A 19,241-nucleotide genomic window follows, 5' to 3' on the forward strand; every position below is an offset into this window, starting at 1 on the left:
AGGCTCGTGTCGGGCACCAAGATGAGGGAACACATCTCCCCAGTTCTTGCATCCCTACAATGGCTCCCGGTAAAACAAAGAATACATTTCAAGATCCTCATGTTTGCTTACAAAGCTCTAAACAGTCTCGCCCCAGTTTACATCAAGGAACTCCTAGTCCAATCAGCCAGCTCCAGATCCCTCAGATCCAACAGTCAAATCTGCCTTAAGATTCCAAAATCAAGACCGCAGGGAAACTCTGGAACAAGCTCCCACTAAACATCATATCTGCAATGCTCCAAACCCACCTTTTCGCCATAAAAAGATCCTTGAGCTAGTTTTTGTGTTGTAGTGTGACAGGTGTATTATGTCTGTCTGTTCTCTGTCTGCTTGGTTGGCCTGCATGTATTTTTTTTCTGTTTTCTTATTGTTTCCCGTCTTTATGTTTTTTCTTTTTCCCCCGGGCTACTGGTTGAGGGGCGCAATATAAATAAATGTATCATATCTCTCTCTCTCTCTCTCTCTCTCTCTCTCTCTCTCTCTCTCTCTCTGCCCCCCCTCTCTCTCCAGAGTCTAGATGACTGGAACCTGCTCTCCTCTCCTGGTCTTTAGCATCACGTTCACAGTGACCACAGCACAAACCATCCCTAGAAGACCACAGGTCATCAGTGAAGCCCACACTGCATAGAATGTAGAGTTAATGCCAAAAGGGTCCTTATAGATTAAGATGGTCCTGGCTGCTGATTTACAGACTAGATTTACAGAGGAAACACACCAGTACTCCCCACTGTCCTCTGGTGAGAGGTTAGAGAGAACCATAGCTGTACCACTGGAAGAAACATTTAGTCTGTCTTTCAAACCCTCATAGAATGCAGGGTTCTCGGTGTTCATAACAGACGACTGAGTTGGGTAATAAAGAACACTTTTCTTCTGCTCAGTCTTTCTGACCCAAAAAAACAGCCCAAACTCAATTCCACTACTGTTACAGCTGAGAGTGACCACCTCTCCATCTGAGAAGAACTGTGTGAGGGGGTCAGATTCAGGACACACCAGCAGTACATAGCTATATGAATACCCACCATTAATACAGTAATACACGTCAGTATGGTTTATCATCAGTGATGAGAAGACCAGGGAGAAGTTGCCATTCACCACCGGGTCGATCCCGTACTGTTGCTCTTGGTCAGTGAGGTTCCCAAAGCCCTCAGAGTGGTTCTGAGACGGTGGAGGTGAGAATACTTTAGCATCACGTCTCATCCAGAATGCTGGAGGTCCATAAAGATCAGTATTAAAGCACGGCAGCACAAGCTTCTCTCCTACAGAGTGTAAACCATACTCTGTATATGAATACACATATTTAGTGTTACTACTGACACACTGCTGTTTCTCCATTACCAGACAGGCGTAGCCGGCGAGCTGATCATCAACATGAAAGCTTCTGGTGAGGTTGGAGATTCTGAGAGAAGAACTGTTCTCCACCAGCTGCACCCTTCCCTCCAGTTGCTTCATCGTGTCGTCGCTAAACATTCTGGTCCAGACATCATCATCTTCAAAGCTTATTATGAACCACTGGACTGTCAGGTCGTCGCCTACAGTTACACCTTCTGTTTTGCATGGAATGTCCATTGTGCTTAGAGCGTGAAACCGTAATTCACTATGGTGTTCTGTGGTACTGCAGACTGTGATACTGGTGTTCCACTGGTGCGTCACGTTGCCATCAGTCCAACATTCTTGTCTGTACAGCCCAGAGTCTGAGTGAGTCAGATTGTGGATCTCATAAGATGAAATGTTTTTCTTAACCTCCAGTCGTTTTTTTAAGTCTTCAGGCAGCGTAGGGTTCTCAGGTGAAGGGTCAGATGTGTTCCACAGCAACAGGTTTCTAACCTTCAGTCGTCTCTTTAAGTCTTCAGGCAGCGTAGAGTTCTCAGGTGAAGGGTCAGATGTGTTCCACAGCAACAGGTTCTCCTCACCAATGGATCTGGAGATCACACAGAAGTTGGCCTCCATGGGGGGTTGAAAGGTATAAATGTCACCCTTTACCTTGATCTTTTCTCCATTAAGGCCACAGATGAGAACAACCAGTAGAAGATACGTGACAGCAGCCATTTTGCTCCCAAGTTTTATGTTACAGGGTGCAGCTCATACACTGGCTGTCTTTGGTCTAGCTGCACATCTGTTATTTACAACTTAGTTTGCAGTCGTTCAATAGATAAATAACCCCTCCTCCTCCTCTCTCTCCAACTCTTATCACGTTCTTATCTTGAGTTCTGACTCAATATCAGCTCATCTTTTTTCCTTTGGTGACAGTTGGTCAAAAGCTCTCGTCAAGATACATCAGTATCGACCACGAAGGCCGCCAGCTACTTCACAGATTGTCTGATTAATATTGTTACACGTGTACTGAGACATGAACATGCACACACACATATACCGTATATATATATATCGCCATGGAAGCAGAGAAGAGGTGGTGTTATCTGAACAGCTTCCAGTCAGCAGTAGCTGCAGCTCAGACTGAGGCATGTATCTGATGATGGGAAGAGGAGGAGGAGGAGGAGGAGGAGGAGGAGGATGATGATGATGTGGTGGTCTGGTTTTATTTTTTAAATGTTACCACTAAATCCCACATTGGCAGAAACACATTGCGTTTGTCGAGTTTGTTTATTTTTCTGTGCATTATTCCCCTAAATACTCTGCACAGTGTAAGACTAGTTTTCCCCTCTTCACACAATGATCATATTTAAATCATCATATCATAAGACTGGTTTCCTCTTTTCACAATAATCATTGAAATCAACATGTTTTCGACAAAAACAGAGATAATTGTCTTTGTCGCTAAAGAAGAAAGGCTGAGAGCTAGTGCTCATCTTGACTCCCTTTCTTTGAGTCAGAAATTGTATTATTGACTCAGATATACATTTTAACATCGGCATCAGGTCAATAACAAACAGTCTATTATTAAAGAATACAGCAAGAATTTAATAAAATGTCAAACATTTATTTAAACTGGAAAGGCAACTGAGGTTTCCCTCATTTACAGTCACGTCGAGTGTACATACAGAAATAAGCATAAAGCATATAAAACCACACAGCATATAAAAACACAACAAGGCGAGGCAGAAAGCAAGGATAACAAATCAATTAAAACATGTACAACTTGATTAACTTGGGAATAGGGTATAAAGAAAATCTGTTTACTGCAGAGCGGAGGGACTGTTACTAACCAGACAATCTATATCAGTGATGGTAGACCACTTATTTTAACAAACTAAAAAAAATACCACTTACAGCACCTTTAGTGGTTTAGGACCAAAATACATCTGACTTGCTTCCACCCCTATGACTTCTGCTAATATTTCCTAAAGGGTTGAAACAATGCGTGGTGAAGCAGCGTTCGGTTATTATGCTGCACAGTGTAAACAGTCACATAACAAATGTGCCTGCTATAATTTTGTTATTATTTAGTTGCAGTGCCATGTTTTCGTCACTAGGTGGCGATCCTTGTTTGTACTTGATGTAGCAACAGGTTTCATTTTATTTAACTTGAGCCAGTGACTCGATCACTTTCCTTACTGTCTACTTGCCGACGTTAACTTGTAAATGGTAAATGCATTTATATATTAATTATATTATATATTTTGTTTAACATATGCCTCACATTCACACACACCGACAGCGAAGGGAATCATGCCATTATTATGCCAACCTACTCATCGGCAGCAGTGTTTAAGTTAGGGGTCTTGCTCAAGGCCACTTCGACACGCTGCCGGGAGGAGCTGGAATCGAACCTGGAACCTTCTCATTACTGTCTTCTCTAGTAACGATTTGGTCATGTCTGTAAATCTATATGTCGAACTACATGTATATTGAGAGAATATAGAGCCGTGTATGACCAGGCATCATATGGCCATAAACCACCTAACAACAGTATGTTTTGATAATAAATTGATTGATTGATTGATTGAAAACTTTATTAACAGATTGCAGAATGGGTACGGTACAGTACAGCTGATGAATTGAAAATGGGGGACCCTGATGTAAACAAGACGAAAGTCTTTCTCTGGTCTACATCCCCTTAACAATTGTGTGTATTGAGCCGTACTGTATTGTACCCATTTTGCAATCTGTTAATAAAGTTTTCAATCAATCAATCAATCAAGCTCAATACATACAATTGTTATGGGGATGCAGACCAGAGAAAGACTTTCATCAGGGTCCCCCATTTTCAATTCATCATAACATTATATGACACACACGACATACAGATAGACAGACAGTACTGCTACATCTATACATTTATGACATACCAGATTTGCAAATACAGCACTGTTTGTGATACAAAAAGTGTCCAGAAATGAGTATGCGAAATGAAAGAGACAACGTCTGAGGATCTTTGCTCTTTTCTAAGCTATTCCTATAATGCTAAGCATCAGCTGCAGACACGTTACAACAGTTGGAATAATAAACTTCCAACTCTGGCTACTTTCAAAAACAGGCTAAAAAAACATGAATGTTCGCTTTTGCCTTCAATTGAAACTCAATTGCTGCTAATTGCATTCTGACTTTCATTGTTTTGTTATGTCTTCCCTTTTCGTCAGTTTTATGTAACGCACTTTGAATTGCCTCTGTATGAAACGTGGGCTCTAAAAAACAATCTTGCCTGTAGGGGTCAGTGGGGTCACCCATCAAAAAGAAAACTTATCCCTGCAGGGAATATCCAATGCAATGCAAACACATTTAAAGATATAGACATCAGCTCACCATAAAAAAAACATGCACAGTATTTAGCCTAGAAGTGGAGTTGGTCCCCCAGTGCTGCACTGCTCCTAAATAGTTGGGATGGGTCAAATGCAGATCATGGTACATTCCTGCCTGCTATGTGTACTTGGCAAATAAAGACGTTCCTTTCCTCACCTCACCTCGCTCCCCCCCTCCTCCTTTGAATTAGACAAGTCTTTAACCCCTGTCATTCAATAGTGCTGCGGGGACAAAAAGAGATGTGGAATCTGATTGCGGTAAATAATGCCCAACAATGGTGCTTTTCTGCGTTAGTTTGTTCATACTATGTGTGAGGTTGTTTATGTTAGTGAGTGCCTTGTATGTTTTTTTAGAGGAAGTTTTTGATGCCGCCCCCTAAAATGAGAGGAATGCCTTTTCGTGATTCCCGACATGAACTAACAGAGAAACCGGTGCGTTTTGATTGTCCGTGTCCCCTTTCAGGCTCTTTCACATGGACTACTATGGTGGAGGGATTTAGATTTAAAATATTATTTATTTCACAAGAAAGAAACACATATGTGCCAAAGATTATAAACATACTGTACTGTATATTCCCCCCCAAAGTAAATGAGGAGCACTCATTCAAGGGTACTACGGCTATGCTTGCACCTCATGGTACCAAAGCACCTCAAAGGCACTAAAAACAAGATTACAAACATCACAAAACAAACTGGTCAGACTACTACTTGACCTTACTCCTAGAACCCACCTCACCCCTGCCCACTTTGACTACCTAGGATGGCTTAAAGTAGACGACAGAGTACAGCAACTTGCATGGGCCTGGTCTACAAGATACACTACACCACACAGGTACCCATGTATATGTCGAAATACTTCCCAAAGGTCAGTGAATACCACAACACCAGAGGGAGTTCCACAAATCATGTGCAACCCAGATTCGGCTCAAACAAGGGACTAAACACATTTCGCAATTATGCCACAACAATGTGGAACGCCCTACCCACAGCCGTAAAAAGATGTCAATCCCTACGCACATTCAAACCCGCTCTTAAAGAGCACCTACGGGAGGCTGCAATTAAAAACTGGCCACCGTGAAGGTCCAACCCCCCCCCCTCCTAATGTACAGTCTCCTCCCCGTCATATGTATATAATCTCTGTTAGGATCTATGAGTAACAGTACTGTATGTTTGCATATCGTATATGTCACAAATATAACAGTACTATATACCTGTATGTCATGTATGTCATGTATGTTGTGCATGTCATAAATGTCACTATGAATTGAAAATGGGGGACCCTGATGTAAACAAGACAAACGTCTTTCTCTGGTCTGCATCCCCAATTGTGTGTATTGAGCCGTACTGTATTGTACCCATTCAGCAATCTGTTAAATAAAGTTTTAATTCATTCATTCATCATCTTGCGTCCCCCATGTTGAGCATAATAAAAATCACCTAAACTTGTTGTTGTATATATATATATTATTATCTAATCTGTTATGAGACCACCTACTCTATGTTTTGTAGTGATATTTATAGGCTACTGGGCACACAGTAACCTCGTTCCCAGCTTTATCTCGAGAGAAGGGCACACAGGGAATGCAAAAAAAAGTGATTGGTGATTTCAAGCAAAGACGAGTTGTTGCAGCAGCAGAAAGTTGTATTTTTTTCATGTGTGGATCTTGATTGGTTGCATGCCTGTCTTGGGAGGCGGGTTTTAGTGAGAGGTATTCTTGGCTTCTCGTGATAGGCCACAACAAGTGCGCACGTGGTGCTCGATTGGTTTTTTCCCCGTTGTCAATCTTACCGGGGGAGGCAACGCTGCCTCATTGGCCCGGGCCGCTGTCACTCAGTAGCATTCTGGATGCATATTTTGAACAGGGGAAGCGATTCAATTGGTCAGACTAAGGTAAATATAGGAGGGACTTTGGTAACGGGTTCCGCCCCCGTCTCGGTCTCCGGCTCCGCCCACCACATTCCAAGCCGTCTGGACTGACTGTGTGAGAGACCGAACCAAACACCCCGAACCCAGAACATAAACAAGGCGCAACAAGGAACTGCTCGTTGAAATACTTTATTTTATTTTTTACAATTATTGACAATCACAGAAAAAGACATACCCTGCAGAGTAGAAGAAGCGCTCAAAGGGGCCTGATCCGTCGCTCCGTTTCTCTTGACCAAAGTTATATACGCCTGTGTGTAACTTTCCCCCATGGACTTATTAATAACGAGGACATCAATGCAATAGTTTCAGATATCGATAACCCATCATCATCAGAGCCGAGGAGTTTATTCTCTTAGTCTTACCCCCCCCCCTGCTTTGCAACACAAAGTATCATCGTTTTATTTTGTCGGAACTGCTGTTTGGAAAGAAAGGGGAAAAAATCAGCGACGCATCGTTGAGTCAGAAAGCAACAGGACAAATAATAATAATGGAAATGTTGGACAGTAGTGAAGCGTTCCTCCACTGGGACAGGAACCTCAGCGAGCTGTCTGACGCCACCGGGGAGCACGACAGCATGCTGTACAGCACCGTGAGTTATCGATCCGTGATTGGAAGCAGACCAATTAGAGCCCATATCCATTAGTAGGCTATAGTCCTATGTGTGTGTGTGTTTATGAGACCCTGATGTAAACAAGACTAAAGTCTTTCTCTGGTCTGCATCCCCTTAACAATTGTATGTATTGAGCCGTACTGTACTGTACCCATTCTGCAATCTGTTAATAAAGTTTTCAATCAATCAATCAATCAAAGACGCGTGCACGTTTGTGTGTGTGCGTGTTTACGTGCGCGCGTGTGTGGTAGAGCTAATCATGATCCTAGTTGAGCTGCTCTCTCTCCCTGATCTCCTTTAACGAGCTGAGCCCAGGGGTCCAGCGTGTGCAGACAGTGCAGCAGCTATAGGTGTCTTGTACCAACCAGCCACATAATAACCTTTCATGTATAGAACATTTTAGAGGAAGCATTCATGTGCACTTTGGAAAATATCGAACAGTGAAAGTAGATCTATTAGTTTTGGATGGAAAACCCCTCACCTGTTATCTGCCAACATGGGCAACAACTAGAGATATTCGTATAGTCAGCTAATTGTCGACTTAATAGATTAGTTGGTCGTAATCGTCATTTATAATTGTGTTTCCCACGTGCAATCGTGGGAATAATAATAATAATAATAATAAAAAAAAAATCTAGTGCCTAAACTCGGGCATTCCATTCAGCATGGAGGAATACAAAAGGGAAATATAGATTAACAAAGTATTCTATCTACTATCTGCTACTTCTATCTACTATCTAAGACCAAATTTAGCCATTTAATGGAATAATCCAAGAAGGGAGCCAGTCCTACTGTCAAAGTGACCTTATTGGACATTATATCAAGAAGGTAGGCAAGTGTTGGAGCCTCAGTGGTTTCCATCCTGTGGTCTATAGGTAGTGCTGGATAGATGGGTATGGATGTCATATCACACCACAGCCCCGTGTGTGTGTATTCATTTCACTAATGTAGGCTAACCTTAACTCAAAAGGCGGTGTGTTTTTAATTAAAAAGATGAGCGTATATGCAAGTGTGAGTGAGCGAGCGATTATACGTCTTCTTCACACAGATGCCACCAGGTGATAACCTGTAGAAATACCCCTAAAGGCAGTCTTTTCTCTTTAGCATGCATTCTCTCTCTCTCTCTCTCTCTCTCTCTCTCTCTCCTCTCTCTCTCTCTCTCTCTCTCTCTCTCTCTCTCTCTCTCTCTCTCTCTCTCTCTCTCTCTCTCTCACACACACAGTGTCTCCTCCTCCAGCAGCAGTTCTGAGAATGGGGTTGTACCCTCTAGAGTTATGTAACACAATATACTGTATGAGAACGAGAGGGAGATAAGATATTCCTTTATTGATCCCCTTGGGGGAAATTCAGGCACCATAGTAGCATGGGGGGGTACAGGTAGTAGAAGACATACATGTCACAGAATTATACAGTGGAGAAGTAAAAATAGAATAAAAAGGCAGAGAGAGAGACATGGATTGTGTGTGCAAGAGAGAGTTAGGCAATGTCTGAAAGCGGCAGGAAACTTTTAAACTACTAAAGGAGATGCTCTGTGTGTTTGTGGGGGGGGGGGGGGGGGGTTACAGAGGAAAATCTAGGTGGCCTTCAAGATGGGATCACGACACACACACACACACACACACACACACACACACACACACACACACACACACACACACACACACACACACACACACACACACACACACACACACACACACACACACACACACAGGTTTGATTACAGCTTGTCTTACACCAGCATCTCTCTCTCTCACACACACACACACACATTGACATTCTCCCCATCCAGGTGAAGTTTACAGACAGGCAACAACTCGTATTCTCCAGACTGGAGAGACTGCTAGCTTCACTCAGCAGAGCCCGTGGCTACAGGCTGGAGGCACACGTGTTGGAACAGGGAGCTATCGCTGTAATTCTTACTGCTGTGTCCGTCAACAAGGTTTAACATGGAGGCTTATTGTTGTGATTGAAGACCCGTTATCAAACAACTGTTACTTGTTGTGTCTAATAATCCTCTTTTGATCAGAAATACAGTTTATACTGTAATGAGAGCGAGAGAAAGAGGGAAAGAGAAAGAGGCAGAGCGAGAGAGAGAGAGAGAGAGAGAGAGAGAGAGAGAGAGAGAGAGAGAGAGAGAGAGAGAGAGAGAGAGAGAGAGAGAGAGAGAGAGAGAGAGAGAGAGAGAGAGAGAGAGAGAGAGAGAGAGAGAGAGAGAGAGAGAGAGAGAGAGAGAGAGAGAGAGAGAGAGAGAGAGAGAGAGAGAGAGAGATGCCTGTAATCCCACCATACGACATATTGTGTGTGTGTAAGAGAGAGAGATGCCTGTAATCCCACCATACGACATATTGTGTGTGTGTAAGAGAGAGAGAGGTGTGTGTCTTTGTTGGATGAGTCATCAACAAAGTTGTCTAAGTTTAGCTCACCGTCTCCAGCACTCATCTAGCCGCACGTCATCATCTATCAAAGGACAACACCGATTAGCAGGTTTCCTCTGGTGTTGGCGTCAGTCTAGCTGGGAATATTCTGATCTTCATATGGTACCATTAATCGTTGGCTAAGTCATTTGATTGTGGCAGACAGTTGGGCTGCACTGATACCACCTGCTAATACCTATACCACCTTTATACTGCCAATACCAGTATACCACCTTTATACTGCCAATACCAGTATACTACCTTTTATACTGCCAATACCAGTATACCACCTTTATACTGCCAATACCAGTATACTACCTTTTATACTGCCAATACCAGTATACCACCTTTTATACTGCCAATACCAGTATACCACCTTTATACTGCCAATACCAGTATACTACCTTTTATACTGCCAATACCAGTATACCACCTTTATACTGCCAATACCAGTATACTACCTTTTATACTGCCAATACCAGTATACCACCTTTTATACTGCCAATACCAGTATACCACCTTTTATACTGCTAATACCAGTATACTACCTTTATACTGCTAATACCAGTATACTACCTTTTATACTGCCAATACCAGTATACCACCTTTATACTGCTAATACCAGTATACTACCTTTTATACTGCCAATACCAGTATACCACCTTTTATACTGCCAATACCAGTATACTACCTTTTATACTGCTAATACCAGGATACTACCTTTTATACTGCCAATACCAGTATACTACCTTTTATACTGCTAATACCAGTATACTACCTTTTATACTGCCAATACCAGTATACCACCTTTATACTGCTAATACCAGTATACTACCTTTTATACTGCCAATACCAGTATACTACCTTTTATACTGCCAATACCAGTATACCACCTTTTATACTGCTAATACCAGTATACTACCTTTTATACTGCCAATACCAGTATACTACCTTTTATACTGCTAATACCAGGATACTACCTTTTATACTGCCAATACCAGTATACTACCTTTTATACTGCCAATACCAGTATACTACCTTTTATACTGCTAATACCAGTATACCACCTTTTATACTGCCAATACCAGTATACCACCTTTTATACTGCTAATACCAGTATACTACCTTTATACTGCTAATACCAGTATACTACCTTTTATACTGCCAATACCAGTATACCACCTTTTATACTGCCAATACCAGTATACTACCTTTTATACTGCTAATACCAGGATACTACCTTTTATACTGCCAATACCAGTATACTACCTTTTATACTGCTAATACCAGTATACTACCTTTTATACTGCCAATACCAGTATACCACCTTTATACTGCTAATACCAGTATACTACCTTTTATACTGCCAATACCAGTATACCACCTTTATACTGCCAATACCAGTATACTACCTTTTATACTGCCAATACCAGTATACTACCTTTTATACTGCTAATACCAGTATACTACCTTTTATACTGCCAATACCAGTATACTACCTTTTATACTGCCAATACCAGTATACTACCTTTTATACTGCCAATACCAGGATACTACCTTTTATACTGCCAATACCAGTATACTACCTTTTATACTGCCAATACCAGGATACTACCTTTTATACTGCCAATACCAGTATACCACCTTTTATACTGCCAATACCAGTATACTACCTTTTATACTGCCAATACCAGGATACCACCTTTTATACTGCCAATACCAGTATACTACCTTTTATACTGCCAATACCAGGATACTACCTTTTATACTGCCAATACCAGTATACTACCTTTTATACTGCCAATACCAGGATACCACCTTTTATACTGCCAATACCAGTATACTACCTTTTATACTGCCAATACCAGGATACCACCTTTTATACTGCCAATACCTGTATACTACCTTTTATACTGCTAATACCAGTATAATACCTTTTATACTGCCAATACCTGTATACTACCTTTTATACTGCTAATACCAGGATACTACCTTTTATACTGCTAATACCAGTATACCACCTTTATACTGCCAATACCAGTATACTACCTTTTATACTGCCAATACCAGTATACTACCTTTTATACTGCCAATACCAGGATACCACCTTTTATACTGCCAATACCAGGATACCACCTTTTATACTGCTAATACCAGTATAATACCTTTTATACTGCTAATACCTGTATACTACCTTTTATACTGCTAATACCAGGATACTACCTTTTATACTGCTAATACCAGTATACCACCTTTATACTGCCAATACCAGTATACTACCTTTTATACTGCCAATACCAGGATACCACCTTTTATACTGCCAATACCAGTATACTACCTTTTATACTGCCAATACCTGTATACTACCTTTTATACTGCTAATACCAGTATAATACCTTTTATACTGCCAATACCAGTATACCACCTTTATACTGCTAATACCAGTATACTACCTTTTATACTGCCAATACCTATATACTACCTTTTATACTGCTAATACCAGTATACTACCTTTTATACTGCTAATACCAGGATACTACCTTTTATACTGCTAATACCAGTATACCACCTTTTATACTGCTAATACCAGTATACCACCTTTTATACTGCTAATACCAGGATACTACCTTTTATACTGCTAATACCAGTATACCACCTTTTATACTGCTAATACCAGTATACCACCTTTTATACTGCCAATACCAGTATACTACCTTTTATACTGCCAATACCAGTATACTACCTTTTATACTGCCAATACCAGGATACCACCTTTTATACTGCCAATACCAGTATACTACCTTTTATACTGCCAATACCTGTATACTACCTTTTATACTGCTAATACCAGTATAATACCTTTTATACTGCCAATACCTGTATACTACCTTTTATACTGCTAATACCAGGATACTACCTTTTATACTGCTAATACCAGTATACCACCTTTATACTGCCAATACCAGTATACTACCTTTTATACTGCCAATACCAGTATACTACCTTTTATACTGCCAATACCAGGATACCACCTTTTATACTGCCAATACCAGTATACTACCTTTTATACTGCCAATACCTGTATACTACCTTTTATACTGCTAATACCAGTACAATACCTTTTATACTGCCAATACCAGTATACCACCTTTATACTGCTAATACCAGTATACCACCTTTTATACTGCCAATACCAGTATACCACCTTTATACTGCTAATACCAGTATACTACCTTTTATACTGCCAATACCTATATACTACCTTTTATACTGCTAATACCAGTATACTACCTTTTATACTGCTAATACCAGTATACTACCTTTTATACTGCCAATACCTATATACTACCTTTTATACTGCCAATACCAGTATACCACCTTTATACTGCTAATACCAGTATACCACCTTTATACTGCTAATACCAGTATACCACCTTTATACTGCTAATACCAGTATACCACCTTTTATACTGCCAATACCAGTAGACTACCTTTTATACTGCTAATACCAGTATACTACCTTTTATACTGCCAATACCAGTACACCACCTTTTATACTGCCAATACCAGTATACCACCGTTTATACTGCTAATACCAGTATACCACCTTTATACTGCCAATACCAGTATACTACCTTTTATACTGCCAATACCAGTATACTACCTTTTATACTGCTAATACCAGTATACCACCTTTATACTGCTAATACCAGTATACTACTTTTTTTTTTTTTTTACTGCTAATAGGAGGAGAGAAACAAGTAAGGGATAATGTATAGCTACGAGGTCATTGTCGCAAAATAATTGACCGACACGGAGTATATAGGCTATACATTATCCCGCTTATTACATGGCTAACTTACTAACAATATACCTAATTCATCGACAAGACGAGATCAAATGCAGACGCAGTTGTTCTGTGGCTCTGTCAGCCCAAATAAAGTGATTATTATTATCGGCAGCCGGCAGGTCTGTGGTCTGATTGCATGACTGAGTGCAGCTGTGCATATGCTGAGCAGCACTGATACAGTGTGTGTAGTGGGCTTGATTGGTCCAGCTGCACACAGCGGTCATTATTGTTCGGCAGAGGTCCGTTATCGAGTAATATCGGACCTCTGACGAGCGCTATTGACCAATCACAAGCAAGCATTTCGGCGAATGTGAAAACGCCATGTAATAAACAAACATAATAGACTCAATAATAGACTCAATTCAAACACGTGATTCTGACACATCACACATGTTTCTGACACATTACACAATACATGGTTCTGACACATCACACATGGTTCTGACACATCACAGTCACACATGGTTCTGACATGTTACACATGGTTCTGACACGTTACACATGGTTCTGACACATCAGACATGGTTCTGACACATTACACATGGTTCTGACACAGCTATAGTGTACTTTATCTTACTGCAGTGTGCTCTTGCTGTGAATAAGAAATTGTGCTTTTTTCTTTAGCTGTGAATACATATAGGCCTACTATACTATATTTAGCCAGGGCTTTCTGAATAGAGGAGCTGTTCATGGTATGTGTGCGTGTGTGTGTGTGTGTGTGTGTGTGTCTGTAGAAACAAGACTGAACTGTTTGTATATGTGAGAGACGGAGGGAGGCAGGCTAGGAGAGAGGAGAGAGGGGAGGAAAGGAGAGAGGGGATGAAAGGAGAGATAGGAAAGGAGAGGGGAGAAAAGGACATCTCCTTCCTCAGAGTGTGCAAGTTAAAATCACGTGGTCGCATTTGTGCAAGGTGCATGGGAATCGGATTCACGTTGTCCAAAGTCACAGCGACAGAACTTTACGAAACAATCCATTTAGCTGTTAACCGTGTTCCAAAAATTTTGCGGTGGCTGATTATTTCAAAAAGCTAAATGTGGAGAGGGAGACGAGGAAGAGGCTGGTTTAGAGGGAGAGGAAGATGCTTGTTTAGAGGGAGACGATGAGGCTGGTTTAGAGGGAGAGGAGGAGGCTGGTTTAGAGGGAGACGATGAGGCTGGTTTAGAGGGAGAGGAAGAGGCTGGTTTAGAGGGAGAGGAAGAGGCTGGTTTAGAGGGAGAGGAAGAGGCTGGTTTAGAGGAAGAGGCTGGTTTAGAGGAAGAGGCTGGTTTAGAGGGAGAGGAGGAGGCTGGTTTAGAGGGAGAGGAAGAGGCTGGTTTAGAGGGAGAGGAAGAGGCTGGTTTAGAGGGAGAGGAAGAGGCTGGTTTAGAGGAAGAGGCTGGTGAAGAGGAAGAGGCTGGTTTAGAGGAAGAGGCTGGTTTAGAGGGAGAGGAAGGGGCTGGTTTAGAGGGAGAGGAAGGGGCTGGTTTAGAGGGAGAGGAAGATGCTGGTTTAGAGGGAGAGGAAGAGGCTGGTTTAGAGGGAGAGGAGGAGGCTGGTTTAGAGGGAGACGATGAGGCTGGTTTAGAGGGAGAGGAGGAGGCTGGTTTAGAGGGAGAGGATGAGGCTGGTTTAGAGGGAGAGGAGGAGGCTGGTTTAGAGGGAGACGATGAGGCTGGTTTAGAGGGAGAGGAGGAGGCTGGTTTAGAGGGAGAGGATGAGGCTGGTTTAGAGGGAGAGGAGGAGGCTGGTTTAGAGGGAGAGGAAGGGGCTGGTTTAGAGGGAGAGGAAGAGGCTGGTTTAGAGGGAGAGGAAGAGGCTGGTTAGGGGTGCACCGATATGAAAATTGGCCACCGATACCGATACCGATTGTTCAACTAACACAATCGGCCGATACCGATACCGATAATTGTGGCAAAAAATAAGTATTTTTATTTTTTTTTAATTTTTTTTTTAATTTTTTTTTAAATTTTTTTTTAATTTTTTTTAATTTTTTTAATGAAACTACTGTATATTTGTATGTGTGTTTGTATTTGTAGGCCTCTTTACTTACTTAAAAAAGGAAACATCAAGAAATATGTTTATGGTATCACTGATCCCTCTCCCAGTATCGTCTGGCGGCCTGCAGAGGGATACTATTTTCTCAACCAGAGCTTTCAACCAATGCAATGGAACCATTCTGGCGGCCTGCAGCGGGATACTATTCTCTCAACCAGAGCTTTCAACCAATGCAATGGAACCATTTTGATTGACAGTCGATTCGGCCAATTACGCCACACCGCTAGCACCCACCTCCTGCTTACCACCAAGCGTTTATTCATTTTTCTACTTCGGGGCATGCCGCCATTGATCTGCTTCTGCTTGCGAGAATGCGAGTCAAACTTAGAACCACAACAAGCTAATACGTTAGCTGCCCGGCAGTGCCCGCCGACCAGCGCGCTCCACAGGATGGCCAAACGAGACACAATGATTTTACTGCAACACATTTTATAATAAAACAAAGCCTTTCTATACATTTGTCTGGTTGAAAACTTTATTAACAGATTGCAGAATGTGTAGTTGGGTACGGAATGAGCAACGGAATGTAACCGAGCTATGCACGGCTTGCTTGCTATCTTCGGGTAAATACTATGCTGATGTAATTGAACGTGTAACTAACTATAATAACATTAATGCCACAAAACGAATGTTTGTGTCATTTTAACAGCAGATACTTTCTTAAATGCCATCCTCCCGACAGAGCGGTGTTGATGGGGAGCTCTGATGGATTCGCTTGGTTGTGTTATTAACATTGAACAGCTAACCGAAAGCTAGGGTTAACTAATGTTAAAGGTTTAGCCATAACGTTACGTTGGCTAAAGTTGGGGCTATTCTTAATCCAGTAATAATGGCTGCAGACCTGCAAGCAAAGTACAGCAAGTTGGCAAAGGAGTATTCCAACGTAAATCACATTTTCACCAGTAACGTTAGTCTTCTGCCTCCCGGCTATGAACGGACTCGGAGTAATGCCTTGCTGCTATGGGTAATAATAATATGCTGATGTTATTGTCCGTGTAACAACAACTATATAACGTTAATGCCACAAAACGAATGCCTTGTTAATCATAAATAGTAACTTTGATGCAGTAGCTTGTGTGTGTGTGGGGGGGACGCGAGTGAATTTTTTTTTTTGCCTTTTGACGCTACACAAATGGATGGTTAGTTATCGGCGACTGCTATCGGCACATTTGAGCTTATCGGCCGATAGGCCGATAGCAGTCAACAAGGCACTTATCGGCCGATACCGATACCCGACCGATATATCGGTGCACCCCTAAGGCTGGTTTAGAGGGAGACGATGAGGCTGTTTTAGAGGGAGAGGAGGAGGCTGGTTTAGAGGGAGAGGAGGAGGCTGGTTTAGAGGGAGAGGAAGGGGCTGGTTTAGAGGGAGAGGAGGAGGCTGGTTTAGAGGGAGACGATGAGGCTGGTTTAGAGGGAGACGATGAGGCTGGTTTAGAGGGAGAGGAGGAGGCTGGTTTAGAGGGAGAGGAAGGGGCTGGTTTAGAGGGAGAGGTAGAGGCTGGTTTAGAGGGAGAGGCTGGTTTAGAGGGAGAGGAGGAGGCTGGTTTAGAGGGAGAGGAAGGGGCTGGTTTAGAGGGCGAGGAGGAGGCTGGTTTAGAGGGAGAGGAAGGGGCTGGTTTAGAGGGAGAGGAGGAGGTTTCCCCTCAGACGCCACTGGTGATGAAAGTGCAGACAGGAGACCGACTGAGCCAGTGAATAAGAAAAAAAAAGTACTGCTTTCGACCACAGCGGCTAACGCAGTACCCGTGGTTGAGGTACGAGGGAAAGCTATGCTGTTTGTGTGTATCGTAGGCGGTTGTGGCTTGTCCACTGCAGGCAACTCTAAACTTGTTAACGTGTCAACACAGTTTAAGCTTGAAACTTTGAAGTCACGCAACGACAGTAAGAAACACAAAACCCGCAAAGTAGCGTTGCGTGACCTGAAACACTGAGCTCCTCCTGAGTACTTCTCAGCGGTTTTAGACGAGAGTAGTCGCTTAAACGGAGGACAATGTTGATGATGATGCAGAAGAACGTGTTGAACGTGAATCCCTACTCCATGCCAATCACGTGGCCCGCACCCAGTTTATAGGAATGATAGTAGGTGTATTGGACTGGGGGAAGGGAGAGAGAGAGATGGAGAGAGAGAGAAAGAAGGTGAGGTAGCAGGACATTATAGGCGAGAGAAGGAGAAATGGAGAGAGATAGAAGGAGCGAGGGTCTGTGTGTGTATTGGAGAGAAGTAGAGAGAGAGGGATAGAAAGAGAGAGGGAGGAGAAGAGGAAAGGTTGATCTTCTCCGATGGCATGAGAACAGAGTGGTTTCTTTGTTCCTCTGCTCATTCCTTAGGTTACACACACACACATACACTCTCACACACACACACACACACACGCACAAACGCACATGCACATACACTCACAACACACGCACAAGCTTTTTGAAGTTTTGAAATGAGTTTACCTACTAATTATGGTTGCATGTCTCTATGTATGGTCATATTTGTCTGAAGTCCTTTTTACTAACTGAATGAGTGAATGAATGATAGTATATATCTTTTTTTCTTCTTTGTTTACACTGTTATCGCAGAATGATGCAGCACTGATGTTCCAAGTAAATTTTCCCCTCGGGTACAATAAAGTTTATTCTTATCTTCTTATCATACATGTGCACACACAACACACATACTCACACACACACACACTCACTCACTCACTCACTCACTCACTCACTCACTCACTCACTCACTCACTCACTCACTCACTCACTCACTCACTCACTCACTCACTCACTCACTCACTCACTCACTCACACAAGACATACATTTATGTCAGGAGAATAATCTCTTTTGTATGGCTTGGTGTTTAGAACAGCGATAGTAGTCGGGGTCTTTCTGGAATTCAAAACAACTTTGAGTGACGATGGTGTCGCAAATGGTTGTGGCATTTTCTAAAAACCTCCCCTCTACCTCTCTTTAACCCTTTCACTACCACACTACAGAATGTTAACCCCTTCACTACCACACTATATACAGTCTAGTGTGGTAGTGAAAGGGTTAACCTTCTGTAGTGTGGTTAATAATGCAGGACTTAACTCAGAAGTCTTTATTCGGCATGCAACGACATGCAGTGATGGGCGGCACACACACACAGGAACACACACACACATGCACTGCTCTGCGCTTGACCTATCCCGTCGTCCTTCCCCCCAAGGGCAGCCGGGAGCAGACGTAGGTACCGCGCCCCGGGGACCAATCCAAGTGCTCCTGCCCGTTTTCGTCAGGGATGCGACCGCGTCAGCGATCTGATGTGGGGGGGGGACCCTTGCGAGCTCAGGGAGAACATGCAAACTCCACACAGAAAGGCCTGGGAGATACCCCACCTGGGTACCTGGCAACGCGGAAACCTGGTCCCCAAGCGGCAATCAAACCCTGGACCTTCTTGCTGTGAGGCGACAGTTAACCCTTTGTCGTGTGGCAGTGAAATGGTGTATTGTTGCAGTAAAAGGGCTAACCCTTTGGTAGTGTGGTAGTGAAAGGGTTAAGACTTGATAGTTTATCACATATTACATTATCCATGGTCTTGATGGAATTCAAATGATCCACACACTCCTCAGGGTTGGTTGACATGACATTCATCACAACAACAACAATGCAAACAGCTTTCAGCTGTGTGTGTGTATGTG

The 19,241-nt window shown here is 42.5% G+C and overlaps 1 protein-coding gene across 1 annotated transcript in view; it reads left to right on the top strand.

Annotated features, from left to right (window-relative positions):
* Positions 1 to 6,738: 6,738 nt before the first annotated feature.
* Positions 6,739 to 19,241, top strand: part of creb3l2 (cAMP responsive element binding protein 3-like 2) — a 71,886-nt gene continuing 59,383 nt past the window's right edge. Inside the window, exon 1 of the mRNA XM_084330789.1 lies at positions 6,739 to 7,252. Within this exon, the coding sequence (XP_084186915.1) occupies positions 7,151 to 7,252 (102 nt within the window). The 5' untranslated portion in view covers positions 6,739 to 7,150. The remainder of the gene's footprint in view (positions 7,253 to 19,241) is intronic.

This window comes from Notolepis coatsorum (assembly GCF_963971535.1).
Source record: "Notolepis coatsorum genome assembly, chromosome: 15".
In the NCBI taxonomy this organism is placed as follows: Eukaryota; Metazoa; Chordata; class Actinopteri; order Aulopiformes; family Paralepididae; genus Notolepis; species Notolepis coatsorum.